The 13,727-nt window shown below is 40.5% G+C and overlaps 1 protein-coding gene across 1 annotated transcript in view; it reads left to right on the top strand.

The window, feature by feature from the left end:
- Window positions 1-13,727, top strand: part of col24a1 (collagen type XXIV alpha 1 chain) — an 86,627-nt gene that overhangs the window by 20,300 nt on the left and 52,600 nt on the right. The window contains exons 4-10 of the mRNA XM_082510096.1: window positions 542-595; window positions 2,748-2,801; window positions 7,632-7,685; window positions 10,050-10,103; window positions 12,853-12,897; window positions 13,427-13,480; window positions 13,655-13,699. Coding sequence (XP_082366222.1) covers window positions 542-595; window positions 2,748-2,801; window positions 7,632-7,685; window positions 10,050-10,103; window positions 12,853-12,897; window positions 13,427-13,480; window positions 13,655-13,699 — 360 coding nt within the window. The remainder of the gene's footprint in view (window positions 1-541; window positions 596-2,747; window positions 2,802-7,631; window positions 7,686-10,049; window positions 10,104-12,852; window positions 12,898-13,426; window positions 13,481-13,654; window positions 13,700-13,727) is intronic.

Below are 13,727 nucleotides of genomic sequence, written 5' to 3'. Positions count from 1 at the left end.
TGAACAAACAAATAAATAAATAAAAGAAAAAGCTGGCTCTACATTTGGACTGTATGAGCTCACTAAGTTTCTAACAAAACAAAACCTTGAATGATAAAATATCATATCCTTAATTACATTTGTTACTTAAAGTAGAACTGAATGCACATGCTTATGTTTCCTATTAACTGCTTTAACTTCTTGATTTCTAAGCACAGGCAGGATTTGTTGTTCTGCTTCCATTTTGGCCAATTCAATGCTGTTTAGCCCTGTATACTCTATGCATATACTGGATGGTGATTAGGAATAGTCTAGTCGGAGAACACCGGTGTCTGTCTAATAATGAGAATGTAACTTGCTTTACTTGATCAGGACTTTCTTGATTGGGCTTTTAGATGCAAACATTTGACTCTTTTCTTTAAACTTTGCAGCTTCTACACAAATATGCCTAAACAGTGAACTACATGTTATTGCTTGCCATTAATGCACTGTCTTCCCCCCTCTTCCCTGTCTCTATCTATGTCTCCTTCCTTTCCACATTTCTGGTTTCTTTCTGGTTTAGGGTCCTCCTGGTCCCCCTGGTTTACCTGGTCCTCCAGGAAAAAGAGGCTCTCGGGTGAGTAATCTCTGCAAAATCACTCCTCTTGTGCTTTTCCGCTAGTCACCACCACATCTGCGACCGTCGGGAAAGCAGTGCTGACAGACAGTGTTGTGGTTAGTGTGATTAAATCCACTCTGATCTCAAGACTACTTTGTATACATCTGCTAAGGCTGATGATGCAACGCCGCAATCACGCCACAGGCCCTGGAGGCATCTTTTAAACAGAACAAGGCGTGTTTTATTTTTAGTGTCGGACGGAAGGTATAAATAAGTCATAAATAAGAATAACTTCAGTCCCGTCTTTGCTCGACCATGCGGAGACGCATCATCATGGCTAATTTAACTGATGGAATGGAAATACCAGCTGCACTTAAAGAAAACATTTAGCATAATTAAGTTGATTACTTGTAGATTTCAGCACCTGCTTCTTAACCACATCAAGCAATGACTCCCGAGTGTCAGCGCCAATGCATTGATTATTAATGGGGTAAAACCATGTTAGTTTATTTAGGCGAGTGGCCCTCTGTGGATATACTTATGTGCCTATGTGTACATGATTTCCTCTCTAAGATTAGCCACAGTTTTTCAGATGTGACAAAAAGGCAACATGCAACACTCACATACAGGAGTTTATAGTTCCCCAAGATGTTGAAGCATTAGGTCAGATGGCATGATGTTAGTTGCAGCAAAAGATGAGCAAGGTTCACAACTATGTCATAGGACTTGGTGCTGTTTTGCCTGAGCCTCAGTTTTGGCATTGCTGTTACGCCAGATGACTGATTCCACTTGAAGGGAAGGTTTTAACTTAAGTCTGCATTTTAACAGCATGAAAAGCATCCTTAAAGAAAGACAGACAGGCTTGTAGACCCTAAGAGGTGGCATTCAGTTAAACATGTCTCCTATTACAGGATTGTAAAACACATGGCTGGTACAGAGCATACTTATCACCCTGTAGGCTAAGTCCGAAAGTCCAAACAGGACGAGGCTTTGGACCATTATGTGTTGGAAAGCTGAGGGCAGCGCACTCTAACTGTGTCTCTGCTGTTTCTGCACAGGATAATGGACTTTGTGGTCCAGAACCGTCCCTCGTCAGATGAACTCTTTGACATGACAACATGGGATAATGAATTAGAGACATTGCTGATGTTGTTGTCAGTGCTGTCAACTAGTGTGAACTATCATGCCTGCAAGTGCAAGAGGCAGCTCTGGTGCTAATGTCATATTAGCGCTCAGATGTGTTTGTGCAGAAAGATGATATTGTATCCTATAACAAAGCTGTGCTGGGGGGAAGAGGCGCTGATTATCATAGCAGCTTTTGTCTTGCTGAGTTGCGTTTCTTTAAGGTGGACCTTAGTTGACAGTATGCACTTTCATTCAGAAGACATTAGGCACAGCACTGAAAAGTTGGAGCTTCTTTTTTTAGCTCTTGTTGTAGTGCAGAAAAGCCTGGTAAGCAGCAGGGGTACAGATGTGGAGGAATGCAGTGCATTTATGGTGGATGTGCGAGTGTGCATTTGACTGTGCACATGTAATGTCATAAAATAAATATATTGTTAGTGCTTATTGTTACTTGTCTAAAAGGGCCATCTCTGAGTAGAGTCTGAGCCAAGAGTACTGACAGGAAACTGCATGCTTTTGCAGAGCACAGGAGCTGCAGGCAGAAAGTGAAACTAAGTAGAGTGTTTGATCGAAACTTAAAGTGTGAGTGATGTGTAGAGGAAGTATATAAATAATCAGACTGGCGGCTCCTTTTTCAGACTGAAGTTGATGTTGTCTCTCTGCTCAGTCTCCATATTCCGGAATATGTAAAATTAAAGATCATTTTTTGAGTTAGACCACTTTGAGCCGTGTCTTTCTTTGCCGTTAAACAGTACAAAGAACTGGATTTAACAGTAGCTTTAAGCACATGTGGTTGCATAACTGTTTGCTTCCATGATATACTGATTTGCACTGAGGGCGAATGTGATAGAATAGATTTATTTGTTCATTTTAAATCTAACGGTGTGTGCACTTCTGAAGAAACTGCAATATCTTTGTGCAACTTTCTTGTTTCATCACTTTTATTTTACATTGCTGTGGAACATGTAACTATTCTGAACTCATCTCAAATTGAGCTGTTGACAGCAATGCACAGCAATTTCACGTTTCTCTCCTGTGTCTGTTCCAGGGTCCCCCTGGTCCACATGGAAAACCAGGACAGCCTGGACCACCTGGACCCAAGGTGAGCAGTATTCTCCAATAGGAGAAGGAGTGGGATGTATAAACAGCACTCTGTAAGAGTACCACACAGAGTTCTGGCTAGTACACTCTCTATGGGTGTGGAGAACGTCTCCTCACAGCCACAAGGGGCACCACTGAACCCAACACACAGGCCAGGGATGTTGTTCAGTTATACTCTGCTTTCACACGCTTTCATTAAAAAGATCTAGCCATATGCTTTTAGTCACCTTGTTTTGTAAAGAAGTGGAAAATCCATGGCTAAGTGCTGGTTTGTTTGAAAAGGACTCGTCACATTAGTGGGTTTTGATAACCATGGCGTCACTGCTCTCGTAGTTGGGGTGCTCAATCCATTGGCTGTGGCTGTGGATAAGGAAATAATGTGTGGTGTAAATTAATCGGAAGCTTAGTGATCGGATTTTGCTGTTTTAGCCGACTTTTCAAAATGTACTTTAGGAAACTACTGAAACGAGGAATTGGCTTTAATGCACCATCAGTGCATGTGGGTTATTGTATAAAATACGCTGAGAAGACAGTTGTACCAAAAAACTGTATAAATACACTCAACCTGCCATTTTTTATTTTTATTTATTTTTTATTCTTATTGGCAGTAGATCTAATCATGCTATTCATCAGTGCGGCGTCCTGATTTCATGCTGTCTTCTCCTGACAAGGCCACACACAGCGTTTCTTGACATAATGGCTAGTTCAGTTAGAGGCATGTCAAGAGTTTGTTTTTAAAGGATAGTTGTACACAGTTGTTAGAGTCTGCGCTTTGCGTCCTTGAACATTAAATCAATCAAGCACATCAGCAGTGATGTCACTAAGTGGCTTAGTTATCTGAGAAATCCTGCAAACTCATGGAAATTTACTCTTCTGTAGTTAAAGTTTTTACTATATAGCAAATGGCATCAATTATAGCGACTGACATGCTGTTCCCTGAAGAGAAGAGAGTGTGTGCAAGAGGAATTAAACACAGCCAGATGTAGGCAAGCATGATAATAGCAGGCCTGTATATTGACACCGTGCACCAGGAGGAGACAAAGGCGGTTGTTTGTTTAAATGATACCCTTAGCTTAGATCGTTATTACCTTGGGTTTAACCACAGGGCATAATTGTGCCAGTCCTGGCTCATTAACCATAGCACTGATTTCATATAAAAAGGGGGAAGAAATCCAACAGAAAGCGTCACTGCTAAGCTTTTTCCCCAGCTTAGGACCAGAAACATCGGTAAGGCTGAGCGAGAATGTGGGCAGCGCCATGCACATGTTTGTGGTGGCTGTATTCCTTACTGTCTACCCACAGAGTGGCTGCCAAGACCAAGCAATCAATCAACAAACACTCCCGCTACAGGAGTCAAGCGAAGCACGAGTGGTTGTCCTACCCATCCCTCTTCATTGCTGATTGCCAAACTTTCCGACAAGCGAATGCCTCTTCACTTTGTTAGTACACGGAGAGAAGAATTCTATTTATGAGACTACCAAATGTTGTTTTTCTTCCTTGATTGTTGAAACAGCACAGAGAGGTGGATTTATTCTGTATCACCTCTGACCTTGCTGAGACGCTGAGATTTGGCTAAATTCCACTGATCGGCTATTATGCAACAGCAGGCCACCTGCCGGCTTTCTGTTCTATCAGCGTTTACTCCCACACTCATGTGGAAAAATAAAAGAGTATCTAATACCATAGTGACCGGTCAGTGAGTCATTCTCAGCCCTGAAACCCTTTGCGGAGGCAGGGAAGCGACTGAGAACCTCTTTGTCTCAGTTTTGGAAAACATCTCTTGTTGAAATGTGTTTTGTTTCTAGGACACTGGGAATATGGTTACTGACTCTGAGCCAATCTTACATTTTTGAAGCCTAATCTGAAATGTTATAAAGATAAGCCCTTAACCTGAAAGAGCCTGTCAGGCTGTCGACTTTATGCTCAGCCGACTGTTTTTTAAACAGGAAGGAACTGGTTTTATGATATGGCAGGATTTCTCTTCTCTCACTCGCTTAGCCTTTGTATGCCTCATTGGGTGTCAGTCAAAACTATGGAAATATGATGCTTAAAAACACAGGCAGGTAATCTTTATTTGCAGTGAGTGTAGACGGATAAGAAAAATGTAAAAAATGGGATTTACCAAAACGCTTAAATCAGGGGTAGGCAACTCCAGGCCTCGAGTGCCGCTGTCCTGCAGGTTTTAGATCGCACCCTGGGTTAACACACCTGAATCAAATGATTAGTTCATTACCAGGCCTCTGGAGAACTTCAGAAATGCTGAGGAGTCATTTAGCCCTTTAAATAAGCTGTGATGGATCATGGACACATCTAAAACCTGCAGGACACCGGCACTCGAGGCCTGGAGTTGCCTACCCCTGGTTTAAATGATCTTCTTTTCCTTCTGAACCAAGTTGTGATGAGTGGCACAACCATCATTTATGTGGCACTCATCAGTCTATTATTAGCAAACAATGAATACCAGTCACATTTAAACAGGTTACTTATGCAAAGAGAAGGCTAAAATAAAGATATCATGCGTACAGAAGGGAATTCACAAACTGATTTAGAAAAGGCAGGTACTTATGCAGTTGTGGTAAAAAGTTTACATAAAACGATCGTGGGGATGAATGTTGTGGTGATTTGGGGCTTTTAGTGTTTGTTTGTTATTTTTTTAACCGTTCTTTGTCCAGGGTGGAATGACTACAAAATCTTGAAAGTCTGGAAAAAGAAATTGCTGCTAAAGTTTGAATTTATTTTGGATTTCCTGTAAAAAGTATTTAGAGGCACCCCCATTATTATTGGATTAAATGTGCCTTAGCAAGTTGCAGATCAACCAGATGCTTTTTGTAGCCATTAAGAAGCTCGTGGCATAATCCTGGCTGGATATTTGACCATGTTTCTTGGCTCGGTAGAGTTTGTTTACAGTAGTTGGTTTTGTGGCACAGACTTGCTTTTAAGCACAGTCTACAAATGTTTAATAAGGCTGAGACCAGGGCTGTAGGAAGGCCGTTCAACTGTGGACAAATCGCTCAAAGTTTGTGTCGTTTGACCCTAAAACATTTCTCTGGAAGATATCTAGCTTCTCCATGTGGGCAGCAGCAAGTTTCAGTCACGCTTGAAGATGTCAGTCGCCTTTCAGTCTATTGTGATGTAAATCTCACTTCACTGTGGACAGTGACACTGGTGTTCCAAGAGTTTCCAGTTCATGGCAGGGCTTGAGCTACCCTGGGAAGTTTTACTTGTGTACAATTGTTTGATCTTAAAATCTGCAGTTTTATAGAGATATCGCCAATTAGTTTCTGGAATGGCCTTCCTGACACCGATTTCTGGTTGTTTATGTTTGTAGGTTTCCAGTCATTGGAATAATCACACAATCTAATCAAACAGGTTCAATTCAGTCAGTTTTCTTTACATTTAGTTCCTCCTCTTACTCTCCGGTATAGTTCAGTTGTAGAAACATTCCTCAATGTGATCTATGACATAAAAATAAATAATGCAAAGAATGGAAAATTGTGACGTTAGAATGAAGCAACATTCCCTTTGTATAGTTGAAAGCATTTTGGTGCCTGTCTGTTCACCTCCACATTTCAGTACATTTGTCTCTAAAAAAGAGGGTCTGTCATGCGTGTTCAGCTCATCATGCATGTAAAACACATTTATTAAACTGTCACAAAATATATTTGACTCACTCGTTTTCTTAGTATCCAAACCCAAATATTTTTCACAGTGTGCAAAATGTTGTGCTGTATTGCTGTTCCCCCTGCTTTGCAGGAACGGCTAACTATTCCTCACCAGGACACTTTAGTGTTGACAACAGCAAGTTGGAATGTCAGATTAAGTATTGGCGCTAAAATTATGTGACAGTCTACTGGCATTGCATCTTTAAGGCTGTCTGCTGTCTGGAGAATATTACTTTTAGTTGAATCACAACAGAAAAGATGTTCTGACCTAAATCTATTTCATACTGGGGAGGAAAGGCATGAGACCTCTGGCTGTTAAAGAGCAATATTGCTGTTCTGGAAATCCCTGCTTTGCTCCAGCTGCTTGTTTGGAGTCAACTGTTTCTTTCACTTTAATAACCAACTAACTAAGTAAAACAGACTAAGAGCTACAGTATGTTTCGTCTTCATTAAACCCATCAAAGACTCACAGGTGATGCTTGTCTATTACACAGATATGTGTGTAAGTTTTTGAAAATTGCCTCTTTACACTGCTACAGCAGATTATAAATAAAACAATCAAGATGTCAAATTACTTATGAACCCCGGCTGAAGGTTAAAGCCTCTGACTGTCATCCTACACCAGATGGCTTTGAATTTGGTATGCTTTGCTTTTTCATACCATACAAAATGCTGCATGCAGACCAATGAAAAAAGGCGGTAATCAGCTCCTTCCTTCCTTCCTTCCTTCCTTCCTTCAGCTGATTTTCAGTTTTTAGGATCTAAAATTACTTCTAAATTTCCCAGAATGTATCTAATGAGTCATTCTTTGTTATAAGTCTTTGCAGATGTCTTTTATGTGAGATGAGCATCAAATTCGGCATCAGACTCACTCCTTTACCCCCAATATTGTTTTTCTGGTTGCCACCACCTAGCCTTTTGCTGACAGCTATCTTAAGGGTTCACATACATTTTTATACACATACAGTGTAAATCAGGTAATCAAGCACTGTAGCCTGCATGTTATGCATGCTTTTTTTCTGCATACTTATTTTTGGACCTCTCAAAATCAGAATCTTTATGTATACTATTTTTGAGGTGTGGCAATATCTGGATGTGCGTGTCAGCAATAGATTATAAATGCACTGAGTGCCTGACATTATGACCTTGTGACCCTGTTTCTGTTCTAGGGTTCAAAGGGAGACCCTGGGCTGTCTCCAGGTCAGGCTCCACCAGGAGAGAAGGTGAGGAATCTGCCACTGGTCTCTGTGTCCGGCTCTCTGTCCCTCTGCTCTTTGCTATGTTTGTCTCATGACCTCACGAGTCGTCACCCCCACCATTTCACTTACTGGCAGCTTTTGGTTTATGATGTGGGATTCTTTTTTTTTTCTTTTTTTTTTTCTTTTCAATGTTGTGAAATGATCCCAAAATGTTGACACAGTTCATACAGTAGAGTGAGTACTAAAGATTATTCAGCAAGCCCGTGACAAGTCACAAAATACTAAACAGTTTTCATTCATGATGATGAAAAACAGATTTTTCATTTAATTTTACGAGGCGTTTTCAGCATAAATTCATTTTCAAATACTGCAACAATGACTTTGAGGGTATGGTTTTCTTTATCCCAATGAATTCATTCTACATTGACTTTAAAGCCTTTTTTATGCATTTCTGAGTCATTTTATTGTCACTGATTTGTCTGACATCATCACGGCTGGCCTTTGCTTAGTCTATCATCTCTTCTGTCTCATTTTCTTCTTCAAACATGATTACAGTAATGATATTCCTGAGAAGCACTGCTACATTTTTTTGAAGTGATTAATATCCAAACATATCCGTCTTCCCTCAAGTTTAAGGAGCTTCGCATAGCAAAGTATCATAGCTCTCTTTAAATCCTCGCTGGGGTAAACAGATTAATGTGAAGTTTCAGTAGGGTTCGTCCAGTATTACTTACAAGTTCATTCGTAGTGCAGTGCTGTTATCACTCTTGTACCTCCATGAGACTTAAAGATGTGTGCAGCTGCGAGTGTTGTTTCACACTGTTCAAAATTGAGCCAACAAAAGAAAGGAATGCTGGGAGTTATTTAAAACACTGAGGAAACATTTTGGAAATAGCAAGGAAATCTTTTTGTTGCCCAGATGCAAATTTAGGGTTAGCAGAACTGGGGTAGATCCATCTATGGGCATCTTGACAGTTTGGTGAACATGAAAGTGAAGAAATGTTGCAACAGGCTAGTCCATTTTGCAGAAACCTCATTGCATCAATTCATAATGATACTCATTAGTCTGTATGGCCTTGGATGCTGGTATTCATGCTCCTAATGACATGATGGATAGTTTCCTGGGGATCTCCTCCCTGATCTGCATCAGGGCATCACTGAGTTCCCGACAGTCTGAGGTGGAACATGGCGGCTTTGGATGGACTAAAACATAATGTCCCAGAGATGTTGTGTTGGATGTAGGTTAGATGAGGCCAGGAACTGTCTGCATGCTCTCACTAGATGAGACCAGGAGGAAACCATGGGACGTCTCCATGCTAGCACAAGGCTAACACAGAGACACAGACAATCATTCACACTCACATTCACACCTACGGTCAGTGTAGGATTGCCTGTTAACATAACCCATGCATGTCTTTGGACCATGAGAAAAAACTGAAGCACCTGAAGAGAAGAAAACATTCAAATTACGCACAGAAAGGTCACTGCACTACCATGCACTGCGATTATAAAAAATCGGGGTGTTTTAATGAGAAAAAATGCTGGTTAAAATCTGTTAGCCAAGTTAATTTCTCATATGCACGCTCAACTTACCTTTATTTAGTTTTTTTTGGGTTTTTAAAATCAAAATAAGAATATTTTGATCTCTATATCATTAAATCTGAATTTTCACTGTGTGGGCTTTTCTTGTAAAAGTGATGGCGAATTAATAAACAGATGTTTCAGTCCTTACTAATAATGTTTAGCAAGAAACAACTCAGCTGTCCAAATGATGAATCACAGTGTAATTCCCTTGTTTACTTTGCGCTGCTACCTCTTTTTGTGTATGTGTAAGTCAAGTGTGCAGTATCGTAACTGAACTCAAGCAAGTGTAAGCTGAGTCTTCTCTGAGTGAGCACAGGATTAAACCAAAAATGCTGCTCCCCTCTAAGATGGCCAAGCTCTTGACAACAGGACTCAGTCACATCCATGACAGCGACATAAATAACAGATTTAACAAGTGGCAGCTGAGGTAGCACACAGCGGGATTAGCCGGCCACAGCCACAACAGGATGGACGCGAACAGGCAACATAAGATCCTTTTTATGAGCCAGAACTCTATTCTGAGATGTGAGGAGAGCGATCATGTTCACGTTGGTGTTAACTGATGCCTAATTTTATATCTAACTGGTCAATCACTGCCTATTTTGCTTGCTCTGGCCGCCCACATTTCTCATTTTAACCAGAAAAGCTATTTCCTTTTTCTAATATTGCATCACTTTCATGAAATATTCATTGGTGTAATGCTTTTATGAAGCTTTAGTATTGAGTTAAACAATATTTCATTTATGGCATTTAATAATGACTGTGCAAGTGTTGTACTGCTTTCTTTTTCCTTTGTTTTATTAGGGTGACAGAGGATCTCCAGGTCGTCCTGGACCCAATGGATTTCCAGGCTTACTGGTAACATTTATTCTATAAAACTGCTTGTGAGATGAGAGCATAAAAGACTTTCAATCTGTGAAAAAGTACATGTTTATGTACTGTATAATGTCATTTTGTTGTTTTATAATTCTTTAAAAAAAAATCACTGGGAGCACAACTTTTATCTTACTTTTACCATTTACTGTTTCCTTTCAATCCTTTGTATTGAGGTGAATCAGTGTGGCCCATGTCATCGCTGCTTGCCACAGTTCTCCGTCTACAGTCTGTGTTTCTTTATATTTTCATTATAAACTAACAGAAAGAAATATGAGTCCATCTTTTCTTGCTCATTTTCCCCTCCTATATCTTTACTTTACCGTGTGAGGTCGATCCTGTTTCTTCCTCTCTGTCTCAATCAGAGCTTGAAGCTGACTGTTAGGACGTAGTGCTGCTTTGCTCAAAGCTAAACCTGGCTTTTAAGGTTTAAGGTCAGAGGTGATCTGAAAGAGGAAAACGACCTTTCCCTGGACCGTGGGATCAATAGCATAGTCAATATTCCATTCCATTCCATTTCAATTCAATTCAGTTGTATTTATATAGCGCCAAATCACAGCAACAGTCGCCTCAATGTGCTTTATATTGTAAGTTAGACCCTACAACAATACATTCAGAGAAAAAACCCAACAATGATATGACCCCCTATGAGCAAGCACTTTGGCGACAGTGGGAAGGAAAAACTCCCTTTTAACAGGAAGAAACCTCCAGCAGAACCAGGCTCAGGGAGGGGCGGGGCCATCTGCTGCGACCGGTTGGGGTGAGAGAAGGAAGACATGATAAAAGACAAGCTGTGGAAGAAAGACAGAGATTAATAACAAGTATGATTCAATACAGAGAGGTCTGTTAACACATGTTGAGTGAGAAAGATGACAGAAAAGAAAATGCTCAGTGCATCATGGGAATCCCTCAGCAGTCTACACCTATTGCAGCATAACTAAGGGAGGATTCAAGGTCACCTGATCCAGCCCTAACTATATACTTTACCAAAAAGGAAAGTTTGAAGCCTAATCTTAAAAGTAGAGATAGTGTCTGTCTGCCGAATCCAAACTGGAAGCTGGATTCTAGGAACAACAAGTAAGCCTGCAGTGCGAGAGCGAAGTGTTCTAATGGGGTGATATGGTACTGCCTTGGGTACCAGACATCCACTGTCATGCCATGCTTTAAAACAGAGAATTTCATAGATGCAGTGACGGGTAAAATGAAAAGCATTGATACGTAATTATCAACTGACAGACTTAAATTCTTTTTAGGCTTTATAGTTTTACTCAAAGCCACACATCGCTGCTGTTGTGTTTGAGTTTTTCTTGGCATGACCCCATGAACTCAATAGATTTATTCTGTTATAGTAGGTGGTCCTGCTCCTCACATGGCTGTATCTACAGGTAGCTTCTTGATGAAATTCTGAATCTGGTTTCCACATAGTTGGCCTTAACCTTGAATCCCAAGAGGCCACATCAGTGTTTGCAGTAGCTAAACTTAATACATCCAGCACACCCCCTGCGGCCCATCAGGTATTTTAAGAGGAAATGACTGGCCTACGCTCTTTAGCCCTGCATGGAACTTTTATTGGGCGTGAAGGTCATATGTCACAACCTCGGAAGTACATGACAGAGACATTGATACTGTTCAAGAAGCCCTCTTTCTTCCCCGAAAAAGACACTGACCTGGCCCTGACCTTGTGTTTTGTCGCTGTAAACATCTGTTGTTGATAATCACGTCAAAAGCAAAAATAAAGCGCTTAAGAGGAGAATAGCTCTGATTTACTCAACAATAAATCCTGTTTAGCTTACAAAGAAAACGTGCTTACTTAACTAAATGTGGGATTTTGCTGTAGCCCAGGGCTGGCTTTGGACCAGAGTCACTAAACTGTTTCCACTTTAATCACTTTCTGCAGAATGAACATTTTTTTTGTGTTTTAATTGAATCACTTTGTTTTAAAACCACACAGAACTCAGAAATGTGCTGTGGATGTTTTTATAAACTGTCCTGATGTAAAATGGGACACCGACTTGTTAAAACTAGATGGCACAAACTGAAAGAAAACTGTTTAGAGCAAATTTCTCAGAGATGTCACATGTAATAGATTTGTTATATATCGTTTCATCACATGTCCTTTGGCCAGTCCCAAAAAGTGTGCCTGCCCACAGACTTTCCCACAGAAACATGAAGCTCAAACCATTATTTTCACTGATACAAAACTGCATAATTTCTCATGTTTACACAGGACATGCAGGACGTGCATAAGGTTACCGACCCAAGTTGAAAGCATTATCTATGACTTGGGAAATTTTAAAGTAGTAACACAAAAACTGCCCACAGGAAATCCATCCCACTGTTTTTTTCTTTACTTCATTAAAGTGATTAACTACCCTTCTTTTTTCTAGTTTTACTGTTGGCTCTTCTTGTTTAGTGCACTGCTTGGGGTCTGTCCAGTGGGGTGGTTGGTTAAACTCTTTGAACCTGACACATAGATTCATGGTTTCCAAGTAGTTGAATCCTACTGAAGCTGGTAATCCCCTGACTTCATCCGCATGCTTTGTTTCAACACTCAACATGATATTTTGATTAGACTGACTGCTCTCTAATAGTTCACATTCAGCGTACATATTCTTAATTTAGCATTTAGTTTTTATGCCTTTTAATGCTGCTAGCAGGGCAGCTTAATTACTCTTAGTTACCAATTTTTCAGTTGAAATTTACTAAAAGTACTTGTTTCATTTTACTTTTTAAGGGTCCTAAAGGTTATCTGGGTCCACCTGGACCACCAGGAGAACAAGTAAGTAGTTATTTGTGTTCATGGTTTGTGTTACAGCCCAACAAAACTAAAATTGTTAAATTCAAGGTAGCTGGATTCCGGCTAGTACTTTGTCACAAAAATACAAATAGGAACTGGGTTGGTACACACATGCAAATGAACGAATGCAAAGATGAGTGTGTGACAAGCCAGTTATGGTAGTCCTTCAGCTGTCCCTTATAGTAGCTGGTTCTTTTTATGGCTCTTTTTATCCCTCTTAAAACTCTTCACTTTCTCAAACAACGACAATAACAAGAATGAGTCACATAACAGTGAACAATGAGCTGAAGTAAAAGCCAGAGTGAGATAGTGAGGGATGGGGTGTATTGGAGGGGTGCTGAAAGGTGCAGTTAGTAGACGGAGCTGTTGGGAATGAACAGTGCTTGTTTTATTCCTTAGCTGGCACTGCTACTAGAAGTCTGCGTTTCTCCCCTTTCACGTTATCCGTCCGCTAATCTCCCTATTCACCGTTCATTCTCTCTCTCTCCCTTTTCCTCTCTCGTCACTTTAGGGCATACCAGGACTTCCTGGGGAAGCTGGAGCTGCAGGTTACCCTGGCAGGCAGGTGCAGTGAAAAACACACAAAAATTGTTTCTCCATCAATCCTTGCAGATTCCTTTATTGCTCTATCGAGAACTTTACTAAGAGAACACAGCCACAATAATGTACACTAATTTCTGCTGACCTATGCACATCAGATGCTTTGTAGTCAACAAAGTCTCCCTGTTTTTCTTTGTAGGGCTCAGCCGGGCCACAAGGTAGCCCTGGCCCTAAAGGTGTTCGTGTAAGTATAAGGTGTTTTCTGCTATTTT

The sequence above is a fragment of the Aulonocara stuartgranti genome, assembly GCF_965226115.1.
Source record: "Aulonocara stuartgranti genome assembly, chromosome: 17".
NCBI classification, from domain to species: Eukaryota; Metazoa; Chordata; class Actinopteri; order Cichliformes; family Cichlidae; genus Aulonocara; species Aulonocara stuartgranti.
Note: the sequence above shows the minus strand (reverse complement) of the source record. Positions and strands in the feature narration are given on the sequence as shown.